Raw genomic sequence first — 19,658 nt, 5'->3', positions numbered from 1 at the left:
TACAAATTTAATAAAATAAAAAAACGAATCACAACTTATCGATATAAATAAGGCCAACTTTTTGTTTAGTTTCTAAGGAATAAATTAACTAAAAATGTATCTTATATATAACTACGGTTTTACACACTGCACTTATTTGGAAAACTTAACTCAAAATTACAAATTCGAGGAAATCAATGCAATCTCTATTCCCTTACTTATAATTATCGTTTTACCTTGAACTCATCAGCAAGCCAATTAAGTGGTGACATCCTGATTCAAAGCATTTGCCAAGGGGCAATCAAGAAGTAAGTTTCTGGGAAAATTCTGATTTTCAGAAGAATGCTACGCCCCGCCACCAACCCCTTCAAAGTCGGATAAAGGCGGCAATAATGGCCTCCATGTTTCCGTGTCAAAGAGTTAAGAGAAAATAGGCAATTTGACATCCTACAAGCAAATGGCATGACAAAAATAAATTTAAAAAAAAGGGCAATTGAAATATAAAGAAACAAAAACTTTTGAAAAATCAAAATCTTTTTTTTTGATTTTAATGTTAATATAATATATAATATTTTAAAAGTGTCAAAGTGAGTCTTTCTGAAAAAGACTTTTTTGGCATTATTTATATTTATTAATTTATTATTTATTTATATAATATTTTTGTTTGCAAATATGTAATTTGTAGTTCAGAATGTTTTACTACATACTTACAAAAATGATCTTTGTAAAAAATTTGGAAGGGAACCCCTGTTTTCACCTCGATCCCCTAACGAGCTTAATTAAATTATCACTGTGCGAATATGGACCAAAACGATGGCAGCCCAGAAAAAATTGAAAACAATGAATGGGCAAATGAAATTATTGAATGAATTGGGATTCAGAAGCAGAGGGTGAACTACATGGAGAGGGAAACCACAAACCGCAGCCAACGACAAACAGCAAACAAATTGACAACTTTTTTTTATCACGCGAACTCTTCGCTCTTTGGAATGACAGACAGCGGCAAAGTGGAGCACTTGTGCACTTGTCGTTCTACTGAAACAATCTGCACCTCCTCCCCCAAACCCCCCCACCATCCAACCATTCGTCCGTCCATTGCCATTTTCCATTTTCCGTGGCGTTTTACGGGTTGCAGGTCGCGGGGCCTTTTGGCACTCGGGCGACATTTGACTCTGCTCAATTAAGTTCGATTTGTGTTCTATTTGGCATCTTTTATAGTTTATTTAACGAGCCTGTTTACTGGCGTTTTGTGGGCTGTTTAGCTTTGAGAGTTTGGAGAAGCGGACAGACACTTAATTGCTTTGTTACATTTGTTTAATGTTCTAGATTTGATGGGGCCATCGATAGCTTCTCTAAATGTCCAGTATTCACAAAAAAAAAATCGATTGGAAAATAATAATACGTGTCCAAATACATAATTATATGTATATATTTTTTAGAGAAAAGAGGAAGTCTTGTGTGTGATAAGCCAAATTTTTATATTCCCTAGATCCCATGTCGAATGACTTCTACTTTTCATAAGAACATGTCTTGATATGTAGGTCCCTACAGGTCTATAATCTGAAAAGTAATTCTTAGAATTGCTTAGGTCAACGCAGTAAATAACTTAAAACAAGAAAGGAAGCAAACTTCGTCTTGCCGAAGTTTGGATACCCTTGCAGGTATTGCAAAATTTAAATAAGTAACATAACATAACATAACTTTATTGCAATTTTTTCCCACAAAGAGCATGCTATAGTATGTGTGCTGACAACTGCTATAAAGAAGTGCTTTATGATTTTCCGATGAATTATTCGATCGTTTCTATGCCCTATACCCTCTGCAAGGGTATAAAAATGGTTATAAATTGAAGCAGAAAATGGCGAATAAGCATTTAACATTCCCCAGAGTCCCCAATGCAGTTCCGCTTTTCATTAACCATATCGTTTTTTAGTCTGAAAAATAATAGTTTAACTTGTCAAAATACCTTTTTTTTATGCAAAAATGATATTCGCACACATTCATTTAGTAAGGGGATACTAAGCGGTTATCAATAACAAAACTTTGGACACTCTGACTTTCTGATAACAATAGAAATATTTTATCATCAACAAAGATAACAGAATTTGTTGTTCAGGTTTAAATTGAGGTTCTTTTCCATTTAAAATCCATAACTAGCAGTATTTTTCCCTTTATTTAGTTTCGTTTCTTTCGAGATTAAAAGTATATTTATTTAGAGTCAGCTAAAGAAACATTTTACTTAGCGAGAAACTTGTAGTATATTTATGTAGTTCGGCTCAGTGCAAAATTGTTTTTTATTGTTTCAGTTAGCCATATCACTCAGCACAAGGGCTCGTAAAAGTGGCAAACAAACGAGCATCGAACGTTTCCTTAATAACCTTTGGCTTGAAAAGTATGCCTCAAGTGGCAGTTTCTTCAAACTTCCGCCAGGAGGCGCCACTCGAGACCCCACAGTGCTGTTGCGAAGTATGCAGCCACACCCAGGACTTGTACATGTTCCATTCATTCATTCCCTTCCGTCCTGTGCCGTCCATTGTTTCGTTAGTGTTTCCTGGCCGCCATTCGATGCTTCCGCCTGCCATTCGTCTCTTCTCCGAAAACCCACACTTCCACCACCTTTTGGCCAACACCCCCACCACCACCCAGCGGTTCAGTGGGGCTTGTTGCAACATGCCTGCAATCCACTTCCCTCCACTCGACTCTGCCCCTTGTAGCTTGTTGCTTGTTAGGGCGTTTAAAAGTTTTGCCTGAATGCACAGAACAACAGCGAGTAACTGTGCACAAAGTAATCCGCCTACACAGGCAAAACATGGGTACAAGTCTAAAAAATTTTTAAGCTAAAATTTAAGTTAAAAAATTAGTGTTTAAAAGGGCTTAACATGGCCTGTAACATACCTAATTTTTATTCGTTTTCATAAGTGGTTTTTGCATTGGGTAAACTAATTCATTTTTCTTATAGAGACATTGATTTAATAATATATAAAATGTTATTAAGACATATTATCGAATAAAGTTTTAATTTTGTATATGCAATCTTTTTTTTAATTATTAAAAGTATTTTTAAAAATTGATTTGTTTAACTTCATCAGAATTTTGAATAGTGATTTTTTTAAGTGTACCTATTTTAGTAACATGTTTGTGTATGATGTTAAAGTGAAAGAGAAATTCCCGTGTAGGTTGCAGCTTTGTCCTTTTTCTGCCTGTCTGCATCCTTATCTCTTTTTTGGGGCGAGTCAAAGTCAATAGCATTAACTGACATTTCAGTGTCACTGGCGCAAGCAGGTTAACAAACACTCTGGCATCCAAAAGCATGTTGCATCCACCATGGCACCCACGTGCAATTGTTTCAATGTCAAGTGGCGACGATTGCCTTCATTCCTTGGCGGATGCAGACGCACTTGACTAAATCTAAGGCTAAGGCTGCATGTGGGCTGATTCCCAACGGAGATGACAAACATCTTGCTATACACATACATACATTTTCACAAAGTTCATTACTTAACAATATGCGTAATCGTGATGCAATTGAATTTCATAAAACATTATAACGATGTTGCACTAGAAAATCTGGGATATATGTATGTTTTCACAAAACCGTTTAAAATCCAAAATTTATTAAAACAAACAAAAATTATTTCCGTTTTAATCAAATTTAACCTTAGATGTATTTGAATTTCCTTCGCTTATGATAGTTAAATAAAACAATTTTAATTTAAAATACTCCTTTTTTTATTACTTATTGTACATTAAGTTGGGTTTAAAGAATATTTATAGTTGGTTTAAATGATATTTAATCTGTATGTCTTGAACAAAACTATTCAAAACTTTAAAATATATTTTAGCTTTATTTTTTATAAAATTAAAAGAAACTTATTTTGGTTTTAATCTTTAGCATTGGGGGAAAAATTTAATTAATTTTCATGGTAAGCCCTTACAAAAACCTAGGTCGTTTATAGCATAGATCGTAAACATTTCATAGGTATATTTTTGGGATTTAATCAAAACAAGAGGATTTTGTATCCTCCATCACTACTGTACCGAGTGCACCACTTGAATCAAGGCGAGGGCTCCACAAGCCACATGTCTTCTCGAAAGTGTTTAGTTTTCACACTCGCCTGCCACAAAGGCAGATGCAACTGTTGCTGCTGCCCATTGTTCACAATGTTGCCTGCACAGTGGTTCATGGGTACACCTTAGTTTGGGATAACTATTCGACATGCAACACCCAAAAGTTGACCCTAATCTATTGCTTCAGTTTCGCCTTGGCCATAAAAAGCATGCTAGGAACAGTTTTGTCATGTAATCGAAGCCTCATCAGTCGAAAAGTGTCGTAAAACCTTGAGTGGGTTTTTGTTTGTAGGGCAACAAGTCGTTAAGTTAAACATTAATAGCTTTGAAGTTTCTGCTGGAATAGAATTTTTGCTTTATCGAAACCAAACTAATTGTCAGTTTGGAAACACTTGGCAAAACTTAAACTAAACTAAATATTTTGAATGGTATTTTAAAGAACACTTGTATATAATTTTGCATGTGTGTTGCTCAGTAGTCTAAAAAGAATGTTAATCTTTTTTTAAAAATTATTGTCTTGTTTTTAATTATTACTTTTTTTTTCTTTTCATGAATAGTTTTTTACGCGATTTAAAGAGGAAATAAATATAAAATTGGTTTATAATTTTTGTAATTTGAAAAATGTACTGACTATATTTCTGAAAATTAAAGATATTGTTCAGCTTTTTCAATTATAAGGTTTTAATTTTTAACGCTATCAAAGCTAGATATATCTTTAGAGTGGGTAAAGTAAAATATCGCTTTGCATATTCAGCATTTCCGCTACCATGGCCGCTGAGTGAAAGTGTGTGCAATAAATATTCCCCTATCTATCGGCACATAAAACCGAAAATACAATTTTCCAAAGCACTCACTCAAGTGCTCCGGATTCTGGCCGCCGATAAACCAGCAATTTCCCTTGAAATAGAACAATAGAATCGCGCTCGAGTGGAAAGGTAAGCGCGAAGCGGAATTTCCACATCCGGCAATGGAAAATCAAGGGGGTGGGGAAAGTGCACTTACCCAGCAGAAGGAGCTTGATGTCCTTGGCCGCCTGGATGCCATCCTCCTTCAGATTCTTCTCGATCTGTTTGGATCGCTGTATGGCGGCGCGTTCTTCGGCGGATGTGGTGCAGCCCATTGTGGTTGTGTGGGTGATTTGGATTCTGATTTGGATTTGGTTTTACACGGGGATTTTCTGTTAATCGTTTTTTTTTTTCCAATTTTCCTGGACTTTTTCTTTTTATCTTATTTGCTTATGTACAGTTTTACGGTTTCAACTGAAATGGAATATTGAACCCATTAACAATAACAAATGCACGGAAAAGCCAGTGACTCACTGTAAACAGTGCACACTCGATAAAGAAAACCAATGAAAGTCATTGGATTTATAAACAGCTCTGTTCAAAATAATAGAAGCCTGTTTTCATCAACAAATCACAATAGTAAACAAAAATTTTATAAAGTGGCAAAGAAAATCGAATTTAATTTATAGGTTTTGATTTCATAAATTATAATAATAATTTTGAATCTTTTATGATGCCCTTCCTCAATTCTTTGAAATTGTTTGAACTTAATAAGAGAAAAACATGAACACGTAAAGATCAGCATTATTGTTATTATTTTTAATTTCGATAAACATTTTTTAAAAAATAACACATCAACTAGACGGTTCTATCTTCATGGCTTGTACTGTCCTGAGTTAAGCAAGACGTCGTCCTAATTTTATGACCGCCATTCTGTGTCCAATAGGGCGCGCACTGTTTCAATTATGTTGTTTTTGTTATTGGTTTTTATCAGCAGACGCAAAGTAAAAATAAAAGCAAAAGCAATGATAGCCCCAGCTAATTTGCATATGGAGCATGTTTTTGTGATATCGATACAAAATTCATCAATCGCGCTGATAAGATAAATCCAACAGATATCACTGGATCGAGATAACGGGTGGTAATTTATCATGTAAGTGAATTAGTCTTGAGGTCAGAATTTCCATTTTTTTGGTTTTGGATTATGATTTTATATTTTGCACTATAAAATTTGTTTTATCAATTTTTGTTTTGGGCTGTTGGATTATGTTTATAGTTATTTGTATTTTGAGTTTCACTTTTTGAGGCTTTCCTTTCCCTAGGGTTTTACATTTTATGTTTTATATAGCTTTGTGGTGTTTTTTCTTCCTTTTTTTGTTTTATTTGCTGTGTGTATGTATTAAGCGTGGGCGTAGGCGCTAAAAAAGAGCCGGCTATTTGGAAAAAGGCGGCGAACTTGGTGATTCGCCATTAGGTGTCTTGAGAAATTAAATTATGCAAAAAATATTGCTTTTTTAATGCGCTATTTATACAAACAGTTAACCATTTAGAGTGTATAAATTTTCATTTAGTTTGTCGCTGTTTCACTTACACACACACTGGCACTCGCGCACTCACTCACACGCACGCGCTACGCACTCTCACGCGCTGCACACGCCACACCCCCCGCCCACTTTTCCATCACCCACCACCCCACGAGTTTTCCTTTTCCTTGTATTTTTTCTACTTTTTTTCAGCTTCACATTTACCACCGCCTAGTTTTCCAGCCAGCAATGTATACACACCGCTAAAGTGTATGTGTGTGCGTGTCTCTGTTTCTGCTGCCTAAATATGTGTCCATGTGTGTGTGTGCAGGAGGCTCTCTTTTTTGCCTTTTCTTATTGGTTCTGCTTGCTTTGCGTTCCTTATTCGCGACTCGATGTTGTTGCACCGATCGTGGGCATTTACCGTTGCACTTCCCGAGCACTTGCACTTGTATTTTTGGCCGCAGTGATATTAGTAAATTGCACTTTTCGTGTGTGCGAAAATTTAGCTGCTCTCTCTCGCTTCGTTCGCTCTTTCAAACTGCAGAACGCGAGTGGGGAACAGCTGTTGGCGGTGCCGTTGCGCAGCACTGGTGGCGGCGGGGGTGGGTGCTGACCAACACTGGGAGCAACAGCTGCCATAAGCTTAAAAAATTTTTGAGTTAAACTTAAAAAAAAAATATTATGTTTGTTTTATTTAAGATGATGCAACATTTATATTTTTCATTTTTAAGTATATTTTACAAGAATACTGTAATTACAGCATTCGAATTGTACAAATCATTTTCATGTAAGCTTAGTTCTACCGTACTATTTTCAATTTGAATTAAAACAATATGGGATGATCTAACCTTGTCGCACTAGAGGCTCAAATAAATAAAGAAATTAATAATATAAAAACTATCTACACAATCTAATCGTCTTTTAATTTTGGTCTGCTTTAAATTAGTAAATAAACTTTTTTGAGATGTAAAATAATTTATAAACATTTAACGAAATAAAGGACGGCAAAATAATCAATTCTTAAATTAATAATCCTTTATACTATCTAAAGGAAAATAATACACAAAACAATCCATACTCTAAATATAATTTATAGCATTTTTAAAACCTCTTCCCATTTACCAGTACTATTTATGGTAACTGTTATCGATTAGTATAGCATGCTGCTATCGTTTCCGAATGTTCTTTAAAGTTGTTGACTAACACTGTCGTTATATCATTGTTTTTATAATTTGTTTGTTTCACAAAATGTTGCGGCAAATTCTGGTGAGCTTAATGATCTAATTCAATCACAATTAGTTGCTTATATATCTTTGTTTAGTTAAACACATTGGGGCGTCGAATGGCATTGCCATCAATCGCTCAGAATCGCTTGGCCAGCAATTTGGACAAAACAGAGTACACAACTCCGGGGGAAATTGTTGATTACGATGATCCCACGCATTTGCCAGTTCCGGAATATCCTGTCCGTTTGGATGAGCCCCTCGAAACCCGAAAGCAGCGGTATACCGATCATAAAACAAATACATAAAAATCGTTGTTTTAATTATCTTCTTAAAGCCTTTTGTATCAGAGCCGTAAGCGTGGAATGCTGGAAAACGATCTTCTGCTGAGCACTTTTGTGGCCAAACACCTGAAGGATTTCAATGCCGATCAGACTGCCGAATACGATCAGCTAATTAATGGCGTGAGCAACGATTGGGACATCTTCTACTGGGCCACCGAAACAAAGCCCACGCCCCCGCAATTCGATACGGAGATAATGCGGCTGCTTAAGGAGCACGTGAAGAACCACGAGAAGGTTCAAAGGATCAGACAGCCGGATTTGTAGAACACCCAATCCTATTAACTATTTACCACGGTATATCTTATAAACGTATTAGCTGGGACATTACTAAACTATTACAATGTAAATGGTTTCAATAATTTAAATTGTAAGATACAATTGTAATTTTTTTTTAAATTTTATATTTTAAATGTAAATGATTTCTTAAACTGGCTAAGTTTTGCATTTTTTCCCGTATTAATCTCTTACTTCTTATACAGAAAAATAAATAATTTCTATTGTTAAATGTTTAAAAATTTTGTTTTATTATATTTACTCCCATCTTTTGAAATCTCACTTAAAAAAAAAATGATCAACTAAGTTTAGTTAAGTAAACCATTGTGTAGTGCCCAGATATAGAAAGATATAAAGAGATATACCCAATTTCCCACCATAAGAAATCACATTTAAGTTTTTCCTGAAATACACATCCATACAATATATTTAAACGATTATCCAGTTAAATTGTATTCATGCTTGCCGTATGTGTGTATGACCAATCTTGTATATATAGATTAATTTTTAATATGCTTATCACTATAGCGAAATTTTACACTTAAAATGTTCATTTGCTTTTGCTTAGTCTTGCCACAATACACATGATGACGGCGAAATCCTTCGAAAATCGCCGAAAACACGGGAAAATTTGAACGCGGAGTGTCTACGTTGGTTTATACCAATCAACTATGGGTTTCGGTTCACTATTAACTTGCTAAGTAGATGGTTGAACATGGTTGGTTTTTGCACTAAGCTAGTACACTTCAATATCGTTTCTAGATTATATTTTTGTGAAGTGTATGCGTGTGTTTTGTGTGTGTGAGTGTGTTTTGTGTTCGGGCGGTGGAAGCGAAAAACAAAAAACTAAATCAGTTTCAAGGGTCGTGTCGCAGCACAGTTCGCAAAATTTAATTATACATCATAATATTACACACTTTATGCTTACAGAGGCTATATAAAATATATACGTTAAAAGTTATTCAAAATCACGCTAAATCAAAGGCCGCATCGCATCTTTAGCATAATCGAACAGTTAAAAGAAGGTCGGTCAATTATTTTGAAATGGGCGCACGGAAGCCGGTTTGGCGCGCGGATAAAAAATGAGAACGAAAGTAACAACAAAATTTAACCTACTACGAATTGTAAATAATCTAGATTTAGTCGAGCGTCTCGAAGAAGTCCTGCGGATCGACGAACATCGATGGGCTGCTGCTGCCGCTCAAGATTTCCACCGCCGCCTCCTCCTCCTGTCGTGCCGATGAAGATGAACTGACTCCGCTCCTGCGCCGAGTCCCCCGACGCACTGGTCCCGTCCCCGTTGCCACGCCCACGCCCACGCCAGCGCCCCCCACCGATGCCGCCGCCACCGCCGCTGCCGCCGAGCGCAAAGTACTGCCCGTCATCACGGGATCGTAGGTGCGGGACGATGGAGCATCGGTACTGCTGGACAGCGAGGATTTGCGACGTCGCTTGTTCCGTCGCCGGCGTCGCCGTTTGCTCGTCTGAACGGCCACTGAGGTGGAGGGCCCAGTCCCGGTTCCGGCGCTGCCCAACGGTTCCGTGAGCACACTGGTGCGCGGCAGGGTCAGCGTGGTCTCGAACATCTTCAGCAGCGTCGGCGAACTGGGTCAATTTTGCGGGAACACATCGTCGATGGTAATGAAAGCGTCCTCGCCCAGCGAGTGCTGTCCAATGACCTTGATCAGCTCGGCGGCATGGGCCACCAGATACTCCAGCGGCGGACGGCGCTCGCAGTTCAGTGACTCTGTATTATAATCGATTATAGATTATTAGAATTAAAAAAAGTAATGCTTCCATTAGGACTCACCCAATATGGCCGAGTTGAGGGTGGTGGAAACGTTCTCGCGTCGCGACGGACACAATAGCCAGCCCAGCGGACTGGACCAGGGATTTGAGTAGGCAATCAAGCTAAATGCATCCTGCGAACACAACATACATAAGTATACGAACTCTGTTAATATATTCTAAATCATGCTTATAAGATAGGGACGATTTGGGAGCTCTAAATTCCAATGGGGAATGCATTCTGTAGACAATTATACTACTCTTGGTAAATAAATAAGTAATCTTTGTGCCAATAGCGATTGAAAATGTATAATATATATGCTAAGTTAACTATATGATAACTATATAATAATTGTTAGGATATAATTTTATTTAGATGAAGACAATGTTCATTTTAATATCGGATTTGCTATCCTCTCAATCTATTTTATGTCTGCGTTAATCACAATTTTTGCTAGCTTTAAGTTTTAACTATAAGTTAGCAATGTATAAATAAATAATTAAATTTATTTCTGCGTTTCTAAATAACTGCGATGGCACTTTACCAATTTAATGCAGTTTATTCATCAATAAAATCAATTTATTAATTAATTAAATCGGTAGAAAATAGTTTAATACTTTGACTATTTTCTTGTGGGTTGTGAAAAATAGTGATAAACTTGATTTGTCAATCGACCAACTCTATTGGTTATTTCGTAAACCAATTATCTTTGAAAGCTGAACTTTGTACACATTTTAATATGGACAATATGCAAGATAAACAGTACCTCCAACATTTGACGCTCCTCTTCAGTCATGAGGTTCTCCTTCTCCAGCTGCTGGCCCATGCAGGACAGCTCCTTGCCGAACTCGAGGATCTTCTCGATGACACGACCGCAGCTGCGCGACGAGGGGGAAACGTCTACATCTGCAAGTGCTGGCGATTACGGATCTTCCAGGAAATGTAAGCCACATCTACTCACCCATTTCCTCGTCGATGGCATCTAGAGAATTGCGCACTGCGCTGGCATTGCCATTGGAGCAGGAGTCGCCGCCGTTGGAGTGACTCTGGCAGGGCTCCATTTCCACGTCCATGCTGTTGCTGTCGTGCTCCATGCACTTGTTGGAGTTGTCATCAACCATCATGCTAAAGGAACAATTTTAGGTTTAAACATACACAGAAACTTTATATATATACATATATAGAATTTCATACTTTTTTATATCTGGCTTGTCGGTGCCTTGTGGCTTTATCACAGCTGGAATCGCAGTGCTGTTTGGTTGCTGTTGAGTCTGATTGATGTTCACATTGCCATTGCCATTGCCATTGCCATTGCCGCTCTTGCTGTGCTTGAACGCCTTGGTGGACTGTATCACGGACGTCTGGTTTGTGGGCATGGTCTGGGTGGTGGCTGTGACTTTGTTGTTGACATTCTATCAAAACAACTCTCTCTCTTTAATATTCATTTTATTTGACAAAGAACTTGGGGACTCACTTCAATGTCGGCTCCGTTGATCATTTCGATAAACTGGCGGCACTTCAAGGCGAACCAGAGGTTCTTATTATTTTCCAAAAGTCCGGGAAAGGAGCGTAGGGTGTGCTCAATGGCCTGGCTCATCTTGCCCGTCAGTATGAGCTTGATGATCTCTGCAAGATTGATGGTTAATTTTAGTTAATTTTATTGCTCTACAAGTGCAGAGACTTATACGAACTTTGACGTATCTTGATGGATGCCAAGTCCTCGTCGAAGGTCTGATTTGTATAGCCATTGAAGGCTTCGGCGGTCTTGCTGAAGGCATTATGCACCAGGTAGGTGGAAACCAGGCTGCAGAAATGGAAAACAAAATGGGTTGTAATAAATCGGATCTTACAATCACGCTTAATGTAAGTGAAAGGGATTTAACTATACCCACCGATTCATCAGGTTCTCCGGGGTCTCAAGCAGATGTGGATATCTGTCAATCTTGCGAAGCACATTGGAGCGCATCTCTTTCATCATGTCGACGATCTTGTCGAATTTGAAAGGCTCCTGGCCAAAGTTGGCATCCACCTCTTCGCCGGGAGTCTGTAGGCCAACGGTCGGATATAACTTGGTCTGGAAATAGTCACATAGATAATTTATAGGATAAAGGATTATAAGATTCAAGTAGATACGCACCGGCAAGTCCCTAAATGCGATGCCCAGATCCACACCGTTCTTGGTGTAGAAGCACGTGTTGTTCACAAAATTAACGCAACATCCGATCACATCGCCGGTGGTGAAGGTGGGCCCGTAGGTCTGGCCATTTCCGGAGGAGCTGAACGAGTTGCCGTCGTCGCCGTGGTAGCCGTACGATTGCTTGTCCCAACCTACTTGATGGGGGGTGCGGTCATTAGGAATCATGGGGGCATCTCGCCGAGCAGCACAACGCAACACAAACCTGGCAGGCGGTTCATCCGGAACTGTTGGGCAGTAAGGCCGATGCCCATGTAGCCGTTGCGTCCCTTGGAGATGATCCGCACCTCAAAATAGTACAGTCCGCAGGAGGACGGGATCGGATAGGCGGTGCGCACGGAGGCGGCATCACTGTGCTGCTTGCCCACACCTGGAAGAGTGTTAATAGTGTTGGGATCATGGTTACCATTAATGGTTAACAAACAATGCTAAAATGCAAACAATTTATACAATAATCAAAATTTTCAAATGTAGAAATACATTACTTCTCCACTGAGGTAAGGTACACTGTTTACATGCATTCTACACGTGATTCTACACTGATTAGGCCAGCTGTTTCTGTTAACGATTTAACAGCCACGCGAATGAGCGTGGGAGAAGTGTCTAGTGAAAAACACAAAACCACCAGCACACAGCTGAGAGCACCTGCATGTGTGCCCTATGTGGGTGAATAAGAGAGAGAGAAACAGTGGGAGAGCGTAAAACTGCAAATGCACCTTTGATACACTTCTTCTTCTTGCTACTATTCTGTGTTTCATTTTTAAATATATATACATATATATTTTTCAGGAATGGGGAGTAAAAAATAAACACAAATTACTAAACATTTCAGTTGTAGAAAATAATTCTTACGGTTCTTATTTATAAGTCATATTTGACAAAACATTGTATCAGGTATATTTAAAACTCAGGGTCTATACGCATTACAAAAACATTTTGAAGGACAGTCTTTTAACCTGATCGCTTTTCTCAAATTTTGACCCACTACATATTTAGGACCAAATTCCATACTTATCGGACAAGACGCATTTGGTCTAATATTAACTATTTGGTACAGACTTTCAAATCCAAATATGAAGGTCGCATTCTTCGCTTGCTTATACTACAATTCTGAAACCATTAATGTGTTTTTTTCTATTTCAGATAATGGCCCCTAAGTTGTTGATCTGATTTCAAATATTTTTTGATATTATACAACCAAAGAACTGTAATGAAAAAGAACTGGTATCATAAACTTGAATCTGAATTATAAGTTTAACATTTTCCTGCAGCATTTAACTACATAATTAAAGCCAAAAAATAGCAAAAACTGATTTCATAAAAATAAAAACCCCAGAGACAATATGGATGTAAATACAGAAAATACAATCCTCAGATCGGACTCACCCTTGTAGGTGACCCTTAGGTTGTTCTGCGAGAGGCCAATGGACAAGCACTTGTCGTGTGGACTCCAGCACCTGGGCAGCGGAGTCTCGCTCTCGTTGACATTGGGATAGAGCAGCCTCAGGGGATCGACGCCCTGGTGCTGTGGCGAATTGGAGGCGGCAGCCGGGGTGGAGTGCTGGCGACGACCTCCCCCTCCCACCCTGGGCGATGTTTGGGTGCTGCTGCGGGGGGCGTGGCTGGGGAACATGTCGTTGCTGAAGTGACTGCCGTTGTTGCTGTAAAAATGGCGAGTGCGTCGCGATAGACCGCCGCCGCTGCTGCTGCTGCTGTTGTTATTGTTGTTGTTGTTATTATTATTATGGCTGCTATTGTTGTTATTGTTGCTGGTGTTGCTGCTGCTGCCGCCGCTTCGTGGTGCACGGGCAGACGAGTAGCGTGGCAAAACGGCCACCGAATGGAGACGCTGCTGGCCTGCGGCACCGGAAACGGATGGGACCTCAGCGGCTCTATCGACCCGGTCCTCTACCACCTCCTCCTCCTCATCCACCTCCTCGTCGTCGTCCTCTTCGTAGTCGTCGATGCGCTCCACGGCGTTGGCGTCTATGGTTTCGGCTATGGCGTTGGCCTCAATGATCACTGCCGGCTGCTGCTCGTTCAGATCTTGCGATCCCGAGTCCTGCTCGTCCAGTTCCTCAAGGAGCAGCGGTGGCGGTGGCTCGGCTTCTGGTTCGATTTCCGGCTCCCGAACTTGTGGCTCATCGAGCTCTTGATTGGCTGGCTGTGGCTGGTTTTCAACTGCTTGCTGGCCTTCTCTGGCCAACTCTTGCTGCTGGATTAGCTCCTCCCGATGGGACTGCTGCTGCTGATCTTGCAGGTCAAGGTGCTCCTGTGATGCCAATGCTTGAAATTGCTGCTGTGGCTCTTGATCCGGCGATGCTTGCTGTTGCTGTTGGTCTTGCAATGCCTGATCCTGTTGTTGGTGCTCCAATGCTTGATACTGCTGATCCTGGTTGGGATGTTGCTGCTGAACTTGCCCTTGGTCCTGTAAGTCCGGATGGGGCTGCTGCTCACGCTCTTCCCGCTGCGGTGCCGGCGATGGAGTTGTGGGTGGCGGTGCAGTCTGGTGGAAAGTAGGAGTGGGTGAGTGATCATGCGGTGAATTCTCGCTAGCCTCCATTTCAGATGGGAGATTCAATGGGTGGGGGGGATTCGGATTCGGATTTGGATTTGGATTTGGAACGATTTGGGCAGAGGGGGCGGGCGAATGAGAGCGGGAGTGTGACTGAGACGAAGAGGGGGCTTCTTCGGCGCCCATGGCACCACCCGCCGATTGAGAGAGCTGGTGGGAACTGCTGCTGGCGCTGCTGTTGTTGCTATTGCTGTTGCTCTCCGAAGAGAGTGGTGGGGCCTCTTCGATGTTCTCCATGTTATGGTTGTTCTGTTGTTGTGGTGTGGTTGCAAAAGGAGGCTGAGAGAGAGACAGTCAGCGGACGATTAGAGAGAGAGAGAGAGAGAGCGAGCGAACAACGAGTGAGAGAGCAGATGAGATGCAGATGCAGATGCTGTGTGTGTATACGTGACGGGTGGGGGGGAAAGGGGGAAGGTATTCGCTAGCAAACACAAACAACCTCCAAAATGCAATGTCCTTTGTCAGTTACAACGTCCATCTCTCTCTCATTCGCACTCTCTTGCACTCTTACACTCACTGACCCAAAACCCAAACAACAACAGCAACAGCGTTTTTACAGTTGCGACGCGCAGCTGCAGCTCCAAAAAAACAACAACAACTACAGCTACAAAACTGCATGCTCGAAAATGCAAAAAATCAATAACCAAACCAAATTAGCTAATGCTATTTACACTCTCTTAACATTGCTATTATATTAGTTTATATTGTTTTGCATTTGCAAATGCCTTTTTACGTCGTTCTTTTCTGAAGTTTTCTTTGTTTTCCCTTCTAACCAACGAGTCACTGTCCACACACACACTCAGCACTCTCTCTCGCTCACACGCATATGCATGCAGCACGCACACACACACTTACAGCCACACACGCACAGAGAAGAAAATTTTATTTTTTAGCTGGGGCAAATGATTTTTGTTGGGGTTCTATTGAAGCTGGTGAATTCGATTTGGCTGGCATTTGAAGCTGTTAAACGTGGCTACGGTGATATCTGCATATATTTACCTTCGAGCAGTGGCTATGCGCTGTTAAATCTACGAATTCGACTTTACAACTTTTTTACTTTTAAACTAGTGGTGGAGAAACATCGATGCCAACACGAATGTCATCGATATTTATTAATTTCAAAACATCGGTTACTTCGATGTTTTCCACCAAAGACATCGATGTCTGCGAACATTCATGCTTCACCACCTCTACAAAAGATTTTAGTCGATTGGAACGTCTCAATTACTCTCTTCTCTCCCATGAAACTAACAGAAATGTTAAGAAAACGATGATAACATTCTGTTGTAGCTGTTTAATAAATTGCCCATTGCGTTTGTATAAAACTCTTGGCGGTTAATTTAAATTTTGTATAATCATTTTGAAATACCTTTCTAGCGGTATTAAGAATGATAAAAACTATATAGCTCTACCAGTTTATAGCTCTTCTTTAAAACTGGTTAAACAGTTTCCAAGTCGAGCGGAGTATAAAAATTCTTTCGGGTGAGTCGTACACAATTGCGTATTCGAGCCATTTTATGACTCCATAGGACATCTAGCCGCAACGGCCACAAATGCTAATATTTTTATTATACATTTTAATTTGCCTTTTTTTGAAGCTATTTCTTCTGACTGATGATCAATGCACCTAAAGCTAATTTTTTTTCAACAATTTTTTTTTCCGGTAGTGGTAGATCAAATACCTCAAAATTTTCAAACAAATTTAATAGACTTGAGTTCTGCAATATTATGGTAGTCAACCGTCCAATAGAGGGCGATAAATTTGAAAGATTCGATTGCAATGCGGTTATTGCAGTCTATAGATGATATGGCGCACCGATCAAACCCGTTTCGCTCTATTTTTTTTGTCTCTCTTTATCATTTCCTCTCTGTTTACTTCTCTATCACTCTCCTATCACTGAACTTTACCTCTCACTCTTCTCTCCCGTAAACTATCTTGCGTCCCACTCGACAACAAAATACATTTGAAAGCAACAGCAAACAGCACTGAAAAAGATAGCCAACGGCAAATGGAAAATTACCACAAAAATTGTATAATAGAACCAAATGTTTTTGCGTTTTGAATTTCACTTTGTAACAACGCAAGGTTTGCGTAGGCTGCTTGCAATACTGAAAGTGAACTGGATTTTAAAATACGAACACTGAATTCGATTTTTCCTTAAATAAACTTCCCACACGTTACACATAGCATATTCAAATTCCAGTTAAGATATTTAACTACAATGATCTTTATTTAAGATGGGTTCTTTTCCTGCGGACTGTCTTGTGGCTTCTGAGCCAGCACTCTACTCATCCGAATGCCTAAACCCACTTGATTGATCTGTGTGAGCCATTGAGAGGAAATCCGCACTTGTGTGTGAATTCTTAATAGATATACCCACACAGTCTCACAATTGTACTCGCTCTTCTCTGCCAGTTGGAGGCTCGTTTTATGTATATAAACAGGAGAGTTTGCCGATCTATGGTAGTGTGCATGTTTTATAGGCGTTCACACATACCACCCAATGATTATCTGCTCTCTTGCGCTCACTGTCGATCTATCGGTGTGCTTATACATTTTCTTGTGTTAGTGTTTCCCCACTGTTTACTAACACCATTAATAATTAAATGCTCTCTGGTTCTCTGTTTATGTTTGGATCCGGTTGAGAAGTGATATCAGCTAAAAAGTGATCAACTGGGAAGTGATCAGTTGGTGCACCTGTTTGGAAGAGCAATCCTCAAGGGATTTATATTTTTTAGCCAATTTTGTCAGATTTAAACGGAAAAGGCACCCAACGAGTCTCAGACAAATACGGAGAACTTGTATGTGGCCTCCTTCCAACCATTTCTATTAAATGTCATAATCTTTAAAAATTTAAAAAACATTTAATATGTATGTAACATATATAATATAACATTTTTATGATATTAATGGAATTCATTTAAGAAATTTATTTTCTAATCCCTTGGTTGAAATGTACACAAAAATACACCAAGTAACGGATTGGTGTTAATTCTTTAGTAAATAACAATCTTTATTTTATAGATTTACAACTTAATGACATATAATGAGAATGAAATTTACAATGATAATACAATTACGTGGCTAATACTTCGAGGAGGTGCACTTGTAGTTTACTCAATTTGCAGACTTTTCTAAAACTCAAGGGTTAAGGCATTTTAGTCGACTGGCTTCGCATTTTCCCTTGGCTCTTCGTGCAGCAGATACTCTTTGGCCATGGTGTAGGCCAATCCGGCGGTCAAACATCCGACTACGGTTCCCTGGGCAGCCACACGCAGTTGCATTAGGAAGACGCTGGTGCTCATTGATCCGCGATTTCGGTATTTGTAGGCTCCAACCAAACCAGCGGTCACGAAACCGGCAATACCCACTAGCATAAAGGGAGATTCCTTGACTTTTCTGGACAACTTGTTGGCCTGGGCAACATCTTCGTCGTTTTCAAAGAGGGAACTGGAACTCATTTTGAACGCAGGTAAAGAAAATTGTACTTGGATAATGCTTTTTGCTGGTGCTAGTCTGCTCACTTGTTGCTAACTGAATACCGAATGAGAGCGATCGCTGGCTTTTATACCCAGCTGGTTCGAGGCGATCAGTTAGAGCGATAGAGATGGGCATTGAGCGCTGCCATATCGCCAAGTGCATACTTATACTTATACGCCCATAAGAACATGTGTAAGGTATGTATGTATGTATATAGCCGTTCGTGGAAGACCTCCGTATTTGTTGTTCCTCTATTTTTGTATTTCTCTACGTACATATGTGGGCTTGTGAAACTCTGAATTTGGTGATGAAATTCTAGAAGGTTGCCTCCTAAAAAGTACAGTCTTACTATACTTGATTTTTCCTTTATTCCCTTAGCCTATTTAAATAAGCCAAGTTAAACGGTCCTTTTCAGGAGACCAGTCCCCAAACAGCTGATCCAACAGCTGATCACTCTCCGAAGAGCATTGCAACATTTAATGGTGTTTGTGTTCACTGGTGAAACACTGACACAAGCAAAAGTATAAGCACACCAATAGTTAGATAGTGAGCGCAAGAGAGCGGTGAACAGTTTGGTGGTATTTGTGAATGCTTGTAAAACACACACACTACAACAGATCGCTTGTCCCTCCCGTTCACGTACACAAAACTTCCAATTGGAAGAAAAGAGCGAGTGAATTTGTGAGACTGTGTAGTTGGATCTATCGGCAATTCGCACACTTATGCGAAATTTCTCTCAATGAGTAACACAGATGGATCAAGTGGGTGGGAAGAATAATAGCTCAGAAGCCGGGAAGCCGTTCATAGGAATGCAACCCAAATTGCAATCAGATCACAACAATACAAGAAAGGAAGCAAACTTCGGCAAGCCGAAGTTTATATACCCTTGCAGCTATTTCAAAAACTAAATACTCTTTAAAACGTTTAAATTATGATTTACTTGCGTGTATGTTTAAAAACATTGAAGCTATGATGATTTGCAGCTTAATTATTCGATAGTTCCTATGGCAGCTATATGCTATAGTCGTCCGATTTGATGAAATTTAAAACGTAATTCTAAAATATTTAACCATTACTATGTATATCTCGAAGAACTAAAAAAAAAAATAAAAAACAGAAAAGTTATAATTTTTTTTCATTAAGTTTTCCGATTGTTCCTATGGGGGCTATATGATATAGTCGTCCGACTTTGATGAAATTTAAACCGTAAATCGGAAATATGTAACCATTACTAAATGTCGAAGAACTAAACAAAAAATTGAAAAACAGCAAAGTTATAATTTTTTTCATTTATTTTTCCGATTGTTCCTATGGGAGCTATATGCTATAGTCGTCCGATTTTGATGAAATTTAAACCGTAAATCGGAAATATGTAACCATTACTAAATGTCGAAGAACTAAACAAAAAATTGAAAAACAGC

General features: G+C 39.4%; 5 protein-coding genes across 9 annotated transcripts in view; 1 reads left to right on the top strand and 4 right to left on the bottom strand.

The window, feature by feature from the left end:
* Positions 1-6,899, bottom strand: part of LOC108149746 (G protein alpha o subunit) — a 29,044-nt gene extending 22,145 nt beyond the window's left edge. The window contains exons 1-2 of the mRNA XM_017277534.2: positions 6,780-6,899; positions 5,050-5,306 (exon numbers count right to left, since the gene is read on the bottom strand). Coding sequence (XP_017133023.1) covers positions 5,050-5,167 — 118 coding nt within the window. The 5' untranslated portion in view covers positions 5,168-5,306; positions 6,780-6,899. The remainder of the gene's footprint in view (positions 1-5,049; positions 5,307-6,779) is intronic.
* A 610-nt stretch (positions 6,900-7,509) lies between these two features.
* LOC108149792 (succinate dehydrogenase assembly factor 2-B, mitochondrial) lies at positions 7,510-8,430 on the top strand. The gene is made up of 3 exons (XM_017277656.2): positions 7,510-7,624; positions 7,680-7,861; positions 7,919-8,430. Exons 1-3 carry the CDS (start codon positions 7,607-7,609, stop codon positions 8,187-8,189), a joined length of 471 nt encoding a protein of 156 aa, XP_017133145.1. The 5' UTR covers positions 7,510-7,606; the 3' UTR covers positions 8,190-8,430.
* A 165-nt stretch (positions 8,431-8,595) lies between these two features.
* LOC108149791 lies at positions 8,596-9,784 on the bottom strand. The gene has a single exon (XM_017277654.2). It carries the CDS (start codon positions 9,782-9,784, stop codon positions 9,338-9,340), a length of 447 nt encoding a protein of 148 aa, XP_017133143.2. The 3' UTR covers positions 8,596-9,337.
* A 24-nt stretch (positions 9,785-9,808) lies between these two features.
* LOC108149789 (ran-binding proteins 9/10 homolog) lies at positions 9,809-15,849 on the bottom strand. 4 transcript variants are annotated; one of them, XM_017277650.2, is made up of 12 exons: positions 15,756-15,849; positions 13,568-15,035; positions 12,387-12,551; positions 12,125-12,318; positions 11,880-12,061; positions 11,679-11,791; positions 11,462-11,613; positions 11,182-11,399; positions 10,949-11,112; positions 10,754-10,893; positions 10,009-10,120; positions 9,809-9,945 (listed from the first exon to the last, which is right to left on the bottom strand). In XM_017277650.2, exons 2-12 carry the CDS (start codon positions 14,991-14,993, stop codon positions 9,809-9,811), a joined length of 3,003 nt encoding a protein of 1,000 aa, XP_017133139.1. In that variant the 5' UTR covers positions 14,994-15,035; positions 15,756-15,849. The 4 variants fall into 4 exon arrangements, with proteins under 4 accessions (XP_017133139.1, XP_017133141.1, XP_017133140.1 ...); XM_017277652.2 differs by having other exon boundaries at positions 10,754-10,887; XM_017277651.2 differs by having other exon boundaries at positions 12,125-12,315.
* A 1,890-nt stretch (positions 15,850-17,739) lies between these two features.
* On the bottom strand, positions 17,740-19,150 carry LOC108145430 (HIG1 domain family member 1C). Of its 2 annotated transcripts, XM_041707658.1 has the most exons (2): positions 18,300-19,150; positions 17,740-18,244 (listed from the first exon to the last, which is right to left on the bottom strand). In XM_041707658.1, the coding sequence occupies exons 1-2, from the start codon at positions 18,397-18,399 to the stop codon at positions 17,916-17,918; spliced, it is 429 nt and encodes a 142-aa protein (XP_041563592.1). In that variant the 5' UTR covers positions 18,400-19,150; the 3' UTR covers positions 17,740-17,915. The 2 variants fall into 2 exon arrangements, with proteins under 2 accessions (XP_041563592.1, XP_017132951.1); XM_017277462.2 differs by having other exon boundaries at positions 17,740-19,141.
* Positions 19,151-19,658: the final 508 nt, after the last annotated feature.

This window comes from Drosophila elegans, unplaced genomic scaffold (assembly GCF_018152505.1).
Source record: "Drosophila elegans isolate 14027-0461.03 unplaced genomic scaffold, ASM1815250v1 contig_183, whole genome shotgun sequence".
Taxonomy (NCBI): domain Eukaryota; kingdom Metazoa; phylum Arthropoda; class Insecta; order Diptera; family Drosophilidae; genus Drosophila; species Drosophila elegans.
The sequence above is the reverse complement of the archived record's forward strand: the minus strand, read 5'-3'. Positions and strand labels throughout refer to the sequence as shown.

Coding starts and splice junctions, on each gene's coding strand:
- LOC108149792 (XM_017277656.2), top strand. Junction 7,862..7,918: donor CTCGAAACCCGAAAGCAGCG/GTATACCGATCA, acceptor ATCTTCTTAAAG/CCTTTTGTATCAGAGCCGTA.
- LOC108149791 (XM_017277654.2), bottom strand. CDS start 9,784: ATGTTCGAGACCACGCTGACCCTGCCGCGCACCAGTGTGCTCACGGAA.
- LOC108149789 (XM_017277650.2), bottom strand. CDS start 14,993: ATGGAGAACATCGAAGAGGCCCCACCACTCTCTTCGGAGAGCAACAGC. Junction 12,319..12,386: donor CCGGATGAACCGCCTGCCAG/GTTTGTGTTGCG, acceptor CCCCCCATCAAG/TAGGTTGGGACAAGCAATCG. Junction 9,946..10,008: donor CCTCAACTCGGCCATATTGG/GTGAGTCCTAAT, acceptor ATTATAATACAG/AGTCACTGAACTGCGAGCGC.
- LOC108145430 (XM_041707658.1), bottom strand. CDS start 18,399: ATGCACTTGGCGATATGGCAGCGCTCAATGCCCATCTCTATCGCTCTA. Junction 18,245..18,299: donor CCAGCGATCGCTCTCATTCG/GTATTCAGTTAG, acceptor GCATTATCCAAG/TACAATTTTCTTTACCTGCG.